Here is a 16,804-nt window from a genome sequence, read left to right as displayed (position 1 = left end):
CCTAATATATTTCTTCAAAGTTTGAATCCAACTCAAATTTTCTCTACAATCAGTTTCATTAATTCGCTTGAAAGAGAATGACAAAAAAGTACGAAGGAGTTGCTATCGGAATTGACCTTGGCACTACTTACTCGTGTGTTGGAGTGTGGCAGGAGCTTAACGATCGAGTGGAAATCATACACAATGATCAAGGAAACAAAACCACTCCTTCTTGTGTTGCTTTCACTAATTCTCAAAGATTGATCGGTAATGCCGCCAAAAATCAAGCTTCCTCCAACCCAACCAACACTGTCTTTGGTAATCTGTTTATTATTTTGCTCCATCATTGTTTAGTTTTTACTTTTTAGTATTAGGGTTTCATATATCTGCTATTATTTTTGTTACTTTTTTCTGTACTTTTTTACGTTAAACAACAAACTATACATTACCGTTTTAATTTTTTCCAGATGCTAAGAGGTTGATTGGAAGAAAATATAGTGATTCTGTTATTCAAAATGATATTCTACTGTGGCCCTTTAAGGTAATTGCCGGGGATAATGACAAACCAATGATCCTTGTGAACTATCAGGGTAAGGAAAAACAACTTGTTGCTGAGGAAATATCAGCCATGATTCTCACACAGATGCGAGAGATTGCGGGGGCATTTTTGGAATCACCTGTTAAAAATGCAGTGATTACGGTACCTGCTTATTTTAATGATTCGCAGCGAAGAGCCACCAAAGATGCTGGTGTCATTGCTGGTCTTAATGTAATGCGGATAATCAATGAACCAACAGCGGCGGCTCTTGCATATGGACTTCAAAAGAGAGCTAATTGTGTTGAAGAGAGAACTATTTTCATCTTTGATCTTGGTGGTGGAACTTTTGATGTGTCTCTCCTTACTATTAAGAATAATGTCTTTGAAGTCAAGGCGACTGCCGGTGACACTCACCTCGGAGGAGAGGACTTTGATAATCGAATGGTGAATCACTTTGTGAAGGAGTTTAAGAGGAAGAACAAAGTTGACATTAGTGGGAACTCAAAAGCCTTGAGGAGATTAAGAACTGCGTGCGAGAGGGCAAAAAGGACACTTTCATACGATACTGATGCAACAATTGACATAGATGTTATATATGAGGGTATTGATTTCTGTTCATCAATTACTCGGGCCAAGTTTGAGCAACTGAATATGGACCTCTTTGAAAAGTGTATGGAGACCGTTGAAAGTTGTCTTGCTGATGCGAAGATGGACAAGAGTAGTGTGGATGATGTTGTTCTTGTTGGCGGCTCTACTAGGATTCCCAGAGTGAAGCAACTATTGCAGGACTTTTTCAACGGGAAGGAATTGTGCAAGAGCATCAACCCTGATGAGGCTGTTGCTTATGGTGCAGCTGTCCAAGCTGCTTTGCTGAGTGAAGGTTTTAAGAATGTTCCAAACTTGTTTTTGCAAGATGTTACACCTTTGTCTCTTGGTACATCAGTAAAAGGAGATATCATGAGTGTAATTATTCCTAAGAATTCTCCGATTCCTGTAAAGAAGAAAGAAGGATACCTTACATCTGAAGATGACTTAGAAAGTGTCCCAATTGATGTTTACGAGGGTGAGAGAATGGTTGCAAGTGAGAACAACTTGCTTGATTTGTTTTATCTCTCAGTCCACCGTGCACCTCGTGGCCTTCGTATTCAAATATGCTTTGATATAGATGGCGATGGTATATTAAACGTGTCTGCAGAGGAAGAAACTAGTGGTAATAAGAAAGAAATTACAATAACAAATGAAAATGGAAGACTGTCAAGGGAAGAAATTGAGAGAATGATTCAAGAGGCTGAATTTTTCAAGGCTCAAGACACAAAGTTCAAAAAGAAAGCTAAAGCAATAAATGCTCTGGACGATTATCTCTACTCCGTAAGGAAAGTAATGAAGGATGATTGTGTAAGTTCCAAGCTCAACCCTGTTGACAAAGTGAAGATTAATTCTGCAATGATAAAGGGAAAAAGTATGATTGCTGATAACAAGCAGGAAGATATGTTTATGTTTGTGGATTGTTTGAAGGAGCTTGAGAGCGTCTTTGAATCTGCTATGAACAAGGTCAACAAAAGTTACTCTGATGAGGAAAGTGATTCAGATTCCTGATAATTTTTGTTATTTGATTTGCTTCCTCATGTATAATGTGGGAGCTTCTTGTTCTGCTTCTGAGATGACAGATTTTGATTGAATATGTCATACTTGGTACTTATTCCTTTTTAATTTTAGACTTGAATATCCCTTTTCCTTGCATTTGATGCATGATATGAATCATCTCCTAAACCACCACAATGTTTTCATAAATATTTTGTCCCACAACAATTGTCATGTTAACATTGTAAGCCCACATAAGGACAAGATCAAAGGTGGAGCAATCACTAACACTGTAGATGGACATATTAGCCACAAAATTATGAATTTTTTTATTAAAAGACATATTACTCAATTTAGCTTCCGAAGATGATACTATGATTGATGGATGTTGATAAACTTCTTTGTCAACCAACATATATTTAACATGATAAAGAAGTTTTAGAAATAAATTAAGTTTAACCAATTATCCTAATAATAATTTTTTTTTAATACTAGTAATATAATGGTTTTTCTAAAATACTAGCAATATAAAGGTTTTTTTCCCTTTTTTGAAATAAAAATATCATCACACCAAAATACCCCGGTAAGGATTTTATTACCTGCGTATTTTATTAATATATTTTTTATAGTTTTGTATGTATAAAATTAAATAAATATTAATATATGTCACATATCTTAATATGTAAATTTTTTATACATAAAATTATAATAATAAAGAAAAGAAAATTTCTTTAGCCACCTCCCTATGGGGGGTCACCCCAGCGAAAATCCCAAAATACCCCTGCTTCGGAAATGAACTTCCGAAGCGCTTTTTTTTTTAAAAAAATTTCCATAATTCGGAAGTGCATCTCCGAAAACACCTCATGGGGGTGTCTTCGGAGATGAACTTCTGAATTATGCATCTGTGTTTTTTTGTTATGTTTTATCTAAAATAGTCTCGCATTTTCAACGGCTCTCACTCCTGTTGAAAAAAAAACAAATAAACGACATATATTAAATAAGCGACATGATCATGATTCTCGCGTAAAACGCCTTCAGATATTGCTTCAGAGAAATTTGAAGTATGTTTCATTTCATCGCCGCGAACACTATCCATCTTCTGGATTATAAACATAGAACTTTGACTTTCCCAGCGCACCCCTTTGTTTGATTTTTTTGTAATGACGTCCCCTGATGTTAATGATAAACTATAGCTTACATTGATTGGCTCCTTTGTCTCGCGGAAACTCAAGTTGACAAGACTTTGAACAGCTTTATGTCTCTTACTTTGTTCCATTTTCAGGCTACAACATGCAAGAAAACCAAGAATAAGCTTAACCAACCCCCTTAAGTTGAGAATATTATTTGGATCAACATGCTCGAGTTTAACATCATCATTCACAACAGATGATTCTTCTTTGGATACCATACAAAAACTTTCTCGCTCTCAAAAAGCTTCTTCATATGAAGGTTATCTAGAATAAAAACATCGTCCCCTGATGAACTTCCGAATTATGCAGAAACTGGTTTTTTTTATGTTTTTTCTTAAACAGTCTCGCATTTTAATTAAACGCAAACGGCAAATAAAATAAGCGACATATAAACAGAAAATACTAATATGATAAATAAAATCCAAAAACACTGTGCGAAAGATACAATCCGAAATCAAAACAAAACAAAACAAAACACGTCAAACAAAACAAAAACACATTATTCTGCCCGACGAGCGAACTCCTCCGAATGAAGATACTGATACCAATCCTCATCCCACTCAGTCTCAGAACCATCAGCATCAACCACGACTCTCACGCCAGATAGTTGAGCTTGAGCATCCGGGCCCCGGGCCCCCTGGGAACGAGAAGTAGAGCCGGTCGAAACCTTCTTCTTCTCCTTCACCTCCTTCACTCCGCGAGAGCACGAAGTAGAGCCGGTCGAAACCTTCTTCACCTCCTTCACCTCCTGTCTGATGCGTGCTGGTTGGTTGTCTGACATGTTCCTGTAAACAGTTGAAATCGATTAAACTAAAAAATTTAAACTTCTGATACAATTCGGAAGTTCATTTCCGAAAACTGGGATGGAGGTGTTTTCGGAAATGAACTTCCGAAACACCCCTACGATGGAGCTGTCTGCAACTTCCATGGCAGACCCCAAAACCAAACCTAAAACCAATTCAAAATGCTTCTAAACAACCTAAATACTACTAACAACCAGTCCATATATCATTTATGCAGTTGAAACCCTAAATAACATGCATTTGAATAATGAATCTAACAAATTCAAAACTTACAAATTGAGTGATTTGTGGGCTTTTGAATGTTGTATAGCAATGTGATTGGAGCCTTGATGCAGCCTTGGAAGTGTGTTTGCACAAATTTTCGCCTTTGGTTGTTTTTGATTTGAGTTAGGGTAAATGAATGGGGGAGGGGGAGTGTTTTGTTAAATCTGCAGAACGCGCAGTGTTTCGGAAGTTCATTTCCGAAATGCTGTTTTCGGAAATGAACTTCCGAAATAAGATAATTTTTTCAAAAAAAAGGCGTTTCGGAAATGAACTTCCGAAGTCAGGGGTAGTTTGGGTTTTTCACCAAAGGTGGACTAGAAGGTTAGGAGGTTGGCAAAGAAATTCTCTAAAGAAAATAGAAAAAACAAACAAATAGAGAAGATTTTAATCCAAAATGAATGGGGAAGGGGGAGTGTTTTGTTAAATCTGCAGAACGCGCAGTGTTTCGGAAGTTCATTTCCGAAATGCTGTTTTCGGAAATGAACTTCCGAAATAAGATAATTTTTTCAAAAAAAAGGCGTTTTGGAAATGAACTTCCGAAGTCAGGGGTAGTTTGGGTTTTTCACCAAAGGTGGACTAGAAGGTTAGGAGGTTGGCAAAGAAATTCTCTAAAGAAAATAGAAAAAACAAACAAATAGAGAAGATTTTAATCCAAAATACTCACATAATTTTTCTTTTTTTACCCAATTTCCATACACACGAAATATAACCGGACAACAAGGAGACTCCATTCCGTCTAAATAAAAAAAATGTAGAGACTCTATTTATTTATTTGCAAAATATAATTTCATTTTAGGGAATCAAGATACATATAATCCTACACCTTCAACCACCATGTGTTTGTTTTAGATGTAGTAGAAAAGAGAGAATTTAAAAAAAGAGGAATGATATAAAATGATACATCTACACCGCATAAATATACGGTTTACTTTTTTAATTATATTTAATAATTATTTTTTATTTTTTCTAATACATATGAAAATATGACCATGGTGTTTTTAATTTGGTGTAAGCATACGGTGTAAAATTCTTGTGTATGAATAAAAAAAATGTTTCATTCCTCTTTATTGATTTATTAAAGAATAGAAAAGAAAGAATAAAATTGTATGGACCCACCTATTATTTCTAATCTACTCTAAAATAAAAAATAAAATGATATTTATTTTATGAGAATTTTTTTTCTACCTCTTAACTTTTTTTTAGGAATTTATGGTGAAATTCCTTTTTTTACATTTAAAATTTAGATATTTTCATAAATATATGGTCGAGTTTAGGGTGTTTTTGAAGATGCATTTTCCAAATATCTTAATATTTAAATTTGGAATATTTTGAAAATGCATTTTCGAAATTATCCCCCGCAAAACACTAGAAAAATGTATTTTTTTTTTACGTTATTTATGTTGATAATATTTTTATTTTAAAATTATAATAATTTTAATTTAAAATACAATGATTTTTTTAAGAGAATATATGAAAAATTGAGCTATATAATATTATATTGATGTTAACATTTCACTAATATATGCTATTATTAATAACAGAAAATTATATTTTTTAATTAATGAATTCTTTTTAAATGAGAACAAATAACATTACATACAACAAAATATATTATTCATTCAAATATCTTTATGAATGGAAAAATTATATTTATGATACATATATAAATTAAAATTTGTCTTTTTTTTTAAATAATAAAATTTTTTTGTAAAGCAATTTTTTTATATTATTATTATATTTTAAAATCAGATGCGCGTAACCTATTAGTGTCTGTGCAAACACTCAGATACTTATTAGGTACGTACATATTGTATTTGATATTAAGCTATTGATTTAAATATTTAACAATAACATAAACAAGTTTATTATTGATTTAATTTTTTTTATAAATAATTTCAAATCAATAATATTTATATATAGGAATAATTATCTTGTTGAATCAATTTTTTTATATATGAAAGAAATTATTAAATTCGATTTATTATCTTTTTAAAAATGATAGATTATTTTGATTAGACAATTTTGTCCTTTTTCATTTAATTCTTAATATGTATTTGAAAACAACTGCATGTAATACACCAGTACCCGTGCATAGCAGCACTGTGTGAACACACGGATAATCATATTTTTTCTCACACAAATAAACGTAAAATAATATATTGTTGATCTAAATATTTTTAAAAATGACAATAACTAAAGAAAAACAAAAATAATGTCAAAGCAAAAAAAATATTCAAATACGGAAAAAAAAATTTAGGCACCAATTTATTCCCTTTTAAAATAATAAATTCTTTTGCTTAAACAATTTTATCTTTTATTTATTTCATTTTTATTATCTTTTAAAAATAAATGCGTGTAACACATTAACATTAGTTCCTATGCAAACACATGCTAATATAGTACGCGCATGTGATACTGATATTAAGTTATTGATTTTTGATGTAGACTTATTTCTTAATGAATATTTTGTTTTTGACGTTAATATTTAATTTGCTTGTAAAATGACATTTTTATGTCATGGCACAAAAATAAACCGTGGGAAGATTAATGGTGTAAAGCGTATAAAATATAACCAGGGTTTTAAATTAATGGTCATAAACAAACCGTGGCAAGACCTTGAAATTAAATCGTATGCTATACATTAAATAGAAACTGTGGTTTTACGATTTGGCCACAATTTTGTACTCATGGCGAAAGACAAACCACGACCTTAATCTAGATACCTAAACCGTGGCCTATACAAGCCACGAATGTCCATAAAACGTAGCACAAATAAGAAAACCGTGGATTATACTTTAGGCCACGCCCGCATATCCCACAGTCTGTTTTCCGTAGCCAAATCGTGGCCAAAGCGTTACACCACGATTATTTTGCATATAGCCGTAGTTTCGTGGCCGTGGCAGGAGACCATTTTTTGGTAGTCTCTAAATATTTTTTCTAAACTCTATTGGTAAAACAATTTTAGTTTTATTTTTTATATTTTGATTATATTTTGAGAACAAAAGCGTGTGTACCTCACCTGTACTCATACACCACATTTTATTGGTGTTTTTGGAGATATATCTTTAAATTCCCCAAATTCATATATATAGATGCAGAGATGCATTTCTCAAATGTCTCAATCTTTGATTTTGAAATATTTTTAGAAATACATCTCTGAAAAATCTCAAAATTAAATATTAGGATATTTCGAAAATTTATTTTCAAAACACCTTGTTATATATATATATATATATATATATATATATATATATATATATATATATATATATATATATATATATATATATATATATATAAAATTAAAATAACTTTATCTTTTCAAAATTTTATACATGTTTTTCTCTCGTATTTATTTATTTCTTACCTATTTCTTTATTCGCATACATTCTCTCATCTATTTCTCTCTCGTCTCTTTCAACTACATCTCCTCACTCTATATAATTTTGAATCAAAATCTTTTCTACAAACACTTGGACTTCATTGATTTGATAGAGAATGGCCAACAAATACAAGGGAGTTGCTATCGGAATTGACCTTGGCACGACCTACTCATGTGTTGGAGTGTGGCAAGAACAAAACGATCGTGTTGAAATCATACACAATGATCAAGGAAACAAAACCACACCTTCTTGTGTTGCTTTTACCAACACTCAAAGATTGATCGGTAATGCTGCCAAAAATCAAGCTTCCTCCAACCCAACCAACACTGTCTTTGGTAATCCGTTTATTTTTCTTGTTCACCATTGTTTAGTTTTCAGTTAGGGTTAAATATATTCTTAATATTTCATGTAAAGTTTACATTTTTGTTTTGGTTTTACCCTTTGTAATTGTAACTCATTATTTGTTCCTAAAAGTTATAAAGTTGAATGCTTTTGAAATTTGTAGGATTGAAGAGTGAGTACCCCCAATATTGTTATAAAGTTTTAGTTTTAGTTTATATTGATGGAATGTGGTGGATAGGGCTGTTAAGAAAATCATGAACTGAACGAAACCACCGAACCGAAAATAACCAAACCGTTAGGTAACGGTTTGGTTATTGAACCAAACCATATTGCACAAACAGTTTTAGAAAAAAACCTGAAACCAAACCGAGACTGAAAATGAAAATATAAGTTTTTTAATTTTTTAAAAAAAAATTTAAAAATAGCTTAACGGTTTGGTTTGGGAAAAATTAACTTCTAACGGTTCAATACGATTTGGAATTTCAAAATGGTATAAAACCAATGAAGTTGAGTAGAGTGGTATAGGATGGAATGAATAAAATCGGATAGAGTGGAACAAAATGAAGTGGCATTTATTTCATTTCATCACTTACCATCATTTTCATTACCTTCGGATTTGGACGGAATGAGAAAATTACTTTGTTCCATCCTAAAATATCCAAACAATGGAAAGAAATTTCTAGTCTGCTCCGGTTCATTATGCTCAATTTCACTCCGTTGGTATTAAGATATTCAAACATAGCTTAGAACCCTATTTAACTCTTTTAGTTATTACTATAATTGAGATTTTTTGCTGTGATGTTCTTACATTAGAACAAAACATTTTATTTCAGTAATTTAAATTTTGCAGATTCAAAGAGGTTGATTGGAAGGAAGTATAGTGATTCTGTGGTTAAAAATGATATTCTGTTGTGGCCATTCAAGGTAAAAGCTGATGCTAATGATAAGCCCATGATTGTTGTGACGTTCAAAGGAGAAGAGAGGCACTTTTTTGCTGAAGAAATATCATCTGTGATTCTCTCAAAGATGCAGGAGATTGCAGGGATATTTTTGGAGGCATCTGTTAAAAATGCAGTGATTACTGTACCTGCTTATTTCAACGATTCACAGCGAAGAGCCACCAAAGATGCTGCTGTCATTGCTGGCCTCAATGTGATAAGGATAATCAATGAACCAACTGCTGCCGCCCTTGCATATGGACTTCAAAAGAGAGCTAATTGTGTTGAGCAGAGAAATATTTTCATCTTTGATCTTGGTGGTGGAACTTTTGATGTGTCTCTTCTTACCTTGAAGAATAATGTCTTTAAAGTCAAGGCCACTGCCGGAGATACTCACCTTGGAGGAGAGGACTTTGATAATCGAATGGTGAATCATTTTGTGAATGAGTTGAAGAGGAAAAACAAAGTTGACATTAGTGGAAACTCAAAAGCCCTGAGGAAGCTGAGAACTGCTTGCGAGAGGGCAAAAAGGGCACTCTCTTACGACACTGAGGCCACAATTGACATAGATGGTATATGCCAGGGTACTGACTTGTGTTCATCAATCACCCGGGCCAAGTTTGAGCAACTCAACATGGACCTCTTTGAAAAATGTGTGGAGACTGTTAAGAATTGTTTTAGTGATGCTAAGATGGACAAAAATAGTATTGACGATGTTGTACTTGTTGGGGGCTCTTCTAGGATTCCCAAAGTGCAGAATCTATTGCAAAACTTTTTCAAGGGAAAGGATATCTTTAAGAGCATCAACCCTGATGAGGCTGTTGCGTATGGTGCTGCTGTCCAGGCTGCTTTGTTGAGTGGAGGCATTAAGACTGTTCCGAACTTGAAGCTGCAAGATGTTATACCTTTGTCTCTTGGTAAATCAAATAGAGGAGATATCATGAGTGTAGTAATTCCTAGGAACACTTCCATTCCTGTCAAGAAGACAAAAAGGTATGTTACTTGTAACGATAACCAAACCGCTGTCTTGACTGAAGTTTATGAAGGTGAGAGATTAATAGCGAATGAGAACAACTTGTTGGGATTTTTTAAAATCTCAGTTCCCCGTGCACCTCGAGGCCTTCCTGTCAAAGTACGTTTTGCAATAGATGCTGATGGTATTTTGAATGTGTCATGTGAGGAAGAAACCTCTGGAAATAAGAAAGATATTACGATAACTAATGAAAATGGAAGACTATCAACGGCTGAAATTAAGAGAATGATTCAAGAAGCTGAGGATTTCAAGGCTGAAGACATGAAGTTCAAGAAGAAAGTTAGCGCAGTAAATGCTTTGGATGATTATGTTTACAATGTCAAAAAAGTTATGAAGGATAAGAGTGTCAGTTATTTGCTTCCCACGGAAAGAGAAAATGAGATCACTTCTCTTATAACAAAATGTGAATATTTGCTTGATGGTGACAAGAAGGAAGAAACCTATGTGTTTGTGGACATGTTGAAGGAGCTTGAGAGCATATCTGAATCTGCTTTTGGGCACAATAAAAAATGGCTAGGTTGATAAAATAAGTGGTTTGGATTTTAATTAGTTCTCCTAATTGTTTGCTCATTTGCTTTGTATCTTTGTCTTTAATTTTGAACCTGCTTTTATTTTTGCTTCTTTGTATCTTTGACACGAGTGTTCTTGATCGACATGATGAGATTATGATTTGAGATATCATTCAATGTTTGTTGATAGGAATCATCCAAAGCTATACTTTCAGGTTAATCCATTTGGTTTAGCAGATATTCCATTCCTGATAAACTGCCTATACATGTTCATGTCAGTGCTCAGCAAATGATATAACAACAAAATTTAACTTTCATATTTTTGATATTTTTCTTTAGCAGTCTTGAAAAAATTGACTGTTCAAAGATTCTCTTTCTATTGTCTAAACTAACTATACAAGTATAATCATTATCAGTAGAAGAGAAACAATAATTAGTGTAATTTTTATTATACTAATTGTAGAAATGACACTAGGAATATTCTATTTCTTACCTATTTGTTTCTTCTCAAAAGCTCTCTTATCTATTTCTCCCCTCTTACTTTCTTTTTACGACCATTCCCATTCTCAGCTTATATACTTTCATATTCCACATATTTATAACAATTAGTACTAGTACTACATTACACACACGCCTCCCTTCCAAATTTTGAATCAAAATCTTTTTTACAAACATTTTGACTTCATTCATTTGATAGAGAATGGCTAAGAACAAAACAATCGAGTTGAAATCATTCACAGTGATAAAGGAAACAAAACAACAACTTGTGTTGCTTTTACCAACACACAAAGACTGATCGGCGATGCTGCCAAAAGTCAAACTTCCTCTAACCCAACCAACACTGTCTTTGGTAATCTGATTACTTAGTTATTAGGGTTTACTTTAGTATATTTTGCATATGCTTTTTTTTTAGCTCGTACTCTTATTAGGTTAAATATATTTGCTATTATTATTGTTATTTTTTTAATGTACTATTTTTTACATTAGACAAGAAATTAAATATAACCATTAATTTTTTCAGATGCAAAGAGGTTGATTGCAAGAAAATTTATATAAAATAGCATATAAATTTCATTTGCACCATGCAAAATTTCTTTACGTATAGTACATTTTAAAAATATTTTCATATATAGAATTTGATTATATATATATATATATATATATATATATATATATATATATATATATATATATATATATATATATATATATATATATATATATATATATATATATATATATATATATATATATATATATATATATATATATATATATATATATATATATAGGGTTAATTGTACGATCCCCCCTACCATTAGGGCGAGATTTGGTTTCACCCCCCTTAAAAGGTTTTTTTAGTAACGCACCCTTGTAAAACCTGTAAACCCTTTTCACCACACCCTTTTACCAACACCTGCTGACTGTGTATTATTTAATGCTGACTGTGTATCATTCAAACTGGTCCAGGTGGAAATTGAATTTATAAAATACCATTGTGTGATATAATTCCACTTACATGTTTAGAAACCATTCAGTTTCACCCCCGTAAAACTTAGGTTTCATTTCTATTGCCATGGGTGTGGACAAGACGAACGGAGAAGATGACGCGAAGGCTGGGAACGGCGAAGCAACGGTGGAATCGTCTCAGGTTAGTTCAAAAGAGCATATCTGCAACTTGTTTATAACATGCATGTTTATTTTGTTGTTTTAAATGTTGTGAACAACCTGCAGAGAAACGGAAGGTTTAACGCCGTTATTTGTCACGGTGGAGAGTTCATTCAACGTAGTAATGGTGAAACGATTTACAGGGGTGGTTCATCAACTTTGATTTCTGGGGAACAATTAGATTTGTGGACCCTTAAGCGCATTCAAAACCTAATTTCTGGGTGGGGTTACTTAGAAGGTTCTTACAAAGTGTGGACGAAAATCACTGACATTGATAGCAACTACTTTCAGATTAGGAGTGATGATGATGCGTATGATTTTGGTGCATATTGTTGTGCGATGCAAGTTGATGGGGTACTGTGTGTTGAACACGCTGCGTGCATAAGTGTAACTGGGAGCAATCAAAACTTTGTGTCTGAGTTAGAGGAGGATAGTGATGAAGAGATTGTTGAAGGGTTGAACGATAGCGAGGATGAAAGGACGACTGCTATAGCTGATGGTTTTGATGGTATTGATGACACTATACCACTTAGTGAGGGTCCAGTCATAGCAGGGTTGTTAACATATCCAAATAAGAAGAAGTGTGATGATGAAGAGTATGCTAGTGAAGATTTATTGAGCTCTGATCCTGATAACTCTGAAGACGAAAAAGGGCCAAGGTTTGAGAAGTTTAAAAAAGAGGAATTAAATAAGGATTATAAGTTTAAGTGGGGTATGGAGTTCAACTCCCTAGATGACTTTAGGGAAGCTATTCGTGAGTGGACTGTTTTGAATGGGAGGAAAATAAATTTTGTAAAAAATGAGGGGTATAGAGTGAGGGTAGAATGTAAGGCCAAGTGTGGTTTTTTAATGCTTTGTTCAAAGGTGGGCCATAAACACACTTTTGCCATTAAGACTATAAAGGACACCCACACATGTGCTAGGGTTTTGGATAACAAAACTGCCAATTCCAAGTGGGTTGCCAAGGCTGTGGTCAAGAAAATGCAAACTTCTGATAAAGTCCGGATCTGTGACATCATTCAAGACATGAGGCAAAACTATTCAGTTGGCATAACAGTGGCAAGAGCATGGAAGGCTAAGATGATTGCAAAACAAATCATAGAAGGAGATGCAGATAAACAATATGCTGATCTGTGGAGATATGCAGCTGAGTTGCATAGGGTGAACAATGGAAATACTGTGAAGATAACCACTAACAGACCAATCCCATCCATCCAGCCCAGGTTTGGTAGTTTTTATTTTTGTTTTGATGGCTGTAAAAAGGGATTTATCAATGGATGCAGACCCTTCATTGGGGTTGATGGTTGTCATTTGAAGACCAAATATGGAGGACAACTCTTGATAGCGGTTGGTAGGGACCCCAATGACCAGTACTTTCCACTAGCCTTTGGAGTTGTGGAAACAGAGACAAAAGAATCATGGAGGTGGTTTTTACAGCTCTTGATGGAAGATGTAGGAAAAGATAATAGATATGTCTTTATTTCTGATCAACAAAAGGTAACCCATGTTAATTGTGTTTAATCCATATTATGTAACTGTGTAGTCTTTTATGTTTTAGGGATTGATGCCATGTTATGTAACTGTGTTGTCTTTGGTGTTGTAGGGATTGGTAGCAGTATTTGAAGAGATGTTTGAAAGAGTTGAGCATAGGCTCTGCCTTAGGCATTTATATGCCAATTTTAAGAAGAAATTTGGTGGGGGAGCACTCATAAGAGATTTAATGATGGGAGCAGCCAAAGCAACATATCATCAGGCATGGATGCAGAAGATGGATGATTTGAAGAAGGTAGATCCGAATGCTTGGACATGGCTAATGGGAATTCCTCCTAAAAGTTGGTGTAAGCATGCATTTAGTTTCTTCCCTAGGTGTGATGTATTGATGAACAACATAGCTGAATCTTTTAATGCCACAATTCTAATTGCTAGAGATAAACCAATTTTGACAATGTGTGAGTGGATTAGAAAATATCTGATGAATAGGTGTAGTAATGCTACCTTGAAACTTGATAAGTGGCCACACAAAGTGATGCCAATTCCTAGGAAAAGACTAGATTCTGAGGTTGCTTTGAGTGGGCTTTGGCTGCCAACTTGGGCTATGGGTGAACAATTTCAGGTGACTCATGCTTATAATAATCAGGAATTCATAGTTGATATAGGAAAAAGGTCCTGCAGTTGTAACTTCTGGGAGTTAGTTGGTATTCCCTGTAGGCATGTTGTGGCTGCATTGGGATTTAGGAACCAGAACCCAGAACTGTTTGTTCATGAATGTTACACAAGGGATAAGTATGCCCTTTGCTATGGATTTGCTGTTAGCCCTATAAATGGACGTGATATGTGGCCCGAGGTTGAAACTGAAGAGCTCTTACCTCCTACATATAAAAAAGGGCCTGGTAGACCAAGAAAGCTAAGAATTAGAGAGACGGGGGAGGAAGGAGCTAGAAGAAGGTTACCAGGGGTTTCATATAGATGTACTAGGTGTGACAAGATTGGACATAACGTAAAGTCATGCAAGAGCAAGAAACAAGATCCTAATGCCTTGAAAAGAAAGGTATGTTAGTATTATCTTTGTATGTTAATCATGTATTCATATATTTTTATCCTTGTATGTTTATTATGTTGTGCAAACTATCTTACAGAAGAAGAAAAAACCTTGTGCTGCTACATCTACTCAGCCTGGTGCTACAACTGATGGGGATGCTACATCTACCCAACCTGGTGCTACAACTGATGGGGATGCTACATCTGCTCAACATGGTGCTACAGAGACTCAACCTGATGGTGCAAATGAGGTTACTAATTCTGTTGTCGAAGATTCATTGTTTGGGGATATAAGTGATGCCATGATTGCAAGTCTACCCGACATAAGTGTACAAACAAGAACAACTATAGGCTCAACAAGTAGCATAGACAAAGGCAAGGGGAAGGTGAAGCAAAGCATAGACAAAGGCAAGGGGAAGGTGAAGCAAGAATTCAAACCATTGCGAAAGAGGTGTAGTGAGAGAATTAAAGAGAATTGGTTTAAAAAACCAAAACCATTTACAGGTCCTGGATCTAAACCTGAAGAGCCTTTCTGTTTTACAGAAGATGAAGAAGAAGAGCAGGTTCCAAAGAAGCAGGTTCCAAAGAAGCAGGTTCCAAAGGGTACCCCTAAAAAGACTCCAAAGAAGACTGTGAAGAAGAAGTCAATTCAGGATCTCATTAGTTGATTATGTTATGCACAATGATATGCACATCTGTTGGTGCTTTTTATGTTATGACATGCTATGACGGTTGTTAGTGTTTTTTGGATAGTGTTTTGTGCACACATGTTTGTGCTTTTTGTTAGTCTGTTATGCACACATGTTTGTGCTTTTGGTTAGTCTTTTATGCACACATGTTTGTGCTTTTGGTTAGTCTGTTATGCACACATGTTTGTGCTTTGTTTTAGCAGTTAATTACACTAACTTGTAATGGATACAATCTGTGACATCTATTAATGATAACAATATGCTTTATATAACACAACAAATGTCAAACAATATTTCTTTCCATTCTTTTCAAACTACATAGAACCAACATTCTTTTCAAAGTACATAGAACCAACCTAGATCAAAATGCACAGAACCACCTTGACTCAAAATACATAGATAATTAACCTATTACTGACACCAAAATTCACAATGTCATACTTATTGCTTTCATTACATGAAATTATACAATAAACCAACTATCAAACAACACATAAATATAGCAATTTGGAGCTGCAAAGTTTTCCTTTTCTGGGCTTCAAGCTTAATCTTCAATTTCACCACTTTCTTTGTCACTGATTCCAACTGAATTTGAAGTACCTCACACTTCTTGCAACATGGATGAATCACTGTATTGTCTTTCATGGAGTCTCCATTTTCATCATCCCATAAGAACAATTCGCAACTATTGCCAGTCTACAGAACACGATTTGCATAATTACTAACACAAACACACATAAAAAAACGCAGAAAAAATCATTTCCAACATACTTACCCCAGCATTGCGACATTTCCAGAACTTTCGATTCCGGTTTTGAACTGTGTTGGAGACCCACATCTTCATGGGTCTATCACAGCCGCATCTGGGCAACACTTGATGGGACACTGAATCAACACTGCTTCCTCGAGAGCTGCTTCCCACCATGATCAATTGGGTCTACGAATAAGAAGGCTGTAGAAGAACGATTTGGGAATGAAAGTTGCAGAAACACACCGATGAAGAAGAGTATTGGAGCTATGGAGGTTTAGGGGCGCCGCATGTAGGAAGAATTGATTTGGGACAAATATAACCTAGAAACGGTGAAGAAGAAAGCTGAGTTTGAATGATACACAGTCAGCATTAAATAATACACAGTCAGTAGGTGTTGGTAAAAGGGTGTGGTGAAAAGGGTTTACAGGTTTTACAAGGGTGCGTTACTAAAAAAATATCTTAAGGGGGGTGAAACCAAATCTCGCCCTAATGGTAGGGGGGGATCGTACAATTAACCCATATATATATATACATATAGGGAGCGTATCCGGTGAGAACTAATATCTTTATGAGAAACGAGAACTATAAATATTAATCG

At 34.4% G+C, this 16,804-nt stretch overlaps 3 protein-coding genes across 3 annotated transcripts; 2 read left to right on the top strand and 1 right to left on the bottom strand.

Moving 5' to 3' along the window:
• The first annotated feature begins 77 nt into the window (after positions 1-77).
• Positions 78-2,113, top strand: LOC131630051 (heat shock cognate 70 kDa protein-like). Its single transcript, XM_058900846.1, has 2 exons — positions 78-297; positions 447-2,113. Exons 1-2 carry the CDS (start codon positions 78-80, stop codon positions 2,111-2,113), a joined length of 1,887 nt encoding a protein of 628 aa, XP_058756829.1.
• A 5,641-nt stretch (positions 2,114-7,754) lies between these two features.
• On the top strand, positions 7,755-10,720 carry LOC131630050 (heat shock cognate 70 kDa protein-like). Its single transcript, XM_058900845.1, has 2 exons — positions 7,755-8,073; positions 8,931-10,720. The coding sequence occupies exons 1-2, from the start codon at positions 7,854-7,856 to the stop codon at positions 10,571-10,573; spliced, it is 1,863 nt and encodes a 620-aa protein (XP_058756828.1). The 5' UTR covers positions 7,755-7,853; the 3' UTR covers positions 10,574-10,720.
• A 5,188-nt stretch (positions 10,721-15,908) lies between these two features.
• LOC131630030 (uncharacterized) lies at positions 15,909-16,477 on the bottom strand. Its single transcript, XM_058900824.1, has 2 exons — positions 16,231-16,477; positions 15,909-16,151 (listed from the first exon to the last, which is right to left on the bottom strand). Exons 1-2 carry the CDS (start codon positions 16,378-16,380, stop codon positions 15,909-15,911), a joined length of 393 nt encoding a protein of 130 aa, XP_058756807.1. The 5' UTR covers positions 16,381-16,477.
• Between the last annotated feature and the right edge of the window lie 327 nt (positions 16,478-16,804).

Source organism: Vicia villosa, unplaced genomic scaffold (genome assembly GCF_029867415.1).
Source record: "Vicia villosa cultivar HV-30 ecotype Madison, WI unplaced genomic scaffold, Vvil1.0 ctg.000637F_1_1, whole genome shotgun sequence".
NCBI lineage: Eukaryota > Viridiplantae > Streptophyta > Magnoliopsida > Fabales > Fabaceae > Vicia > Vicia villosa.
The sequence above is the reverse complement of the archived record's forward strand: the minus strand, read 5'-3'. Positions and strand labels throughout refer to the sequence as shown.

Bases quoted from the DNA above. Each gene is read 5' to 3' on its own strand.
- LOC131630051 (XM_058900846.1), top strand. From the start codon at position 78: ATGACAAAAAAGTACGAAGGAGTTGCTATCGGAATTGACCTTGGCACT. The intron at 298-446 runs GTAATCTGTTTA...AATTTTTTCCAG, and splicing joins CCCAACCAACACTGTCTTTG to ATGCTAAGAGGTTGATTGGA.
- LOC131630050 (XM_058900845.1), top strand. From the start codon at position 7,854: ATGGCCAACAAATACAAGGGAGTTGCTATCGGAATTGACCTTGGCACG. The intron at 8,074-8,930 runs GTAATCCGTTTA...TAAATTTTGCAG, and splicing joins CCCAACCAACACTGTCTTTG to ATTCAAAGAGGTTGATTGGA.
- LOC131630030 (XM_058900824.1), bottom strand. From the start codon at position 16,380: ATGGTGGGAAGCAGCTCTCGAGGAAGCAGTGTTGATTCAGTGTCCCAT. The intron at 16,152-16,230 runs GTAAGTATGTTG...CGTGTTCTGTAG, and splicing joins GGAAATGTCGCAATGCTGGG to ACTGGCAATAGTTGCGAATT.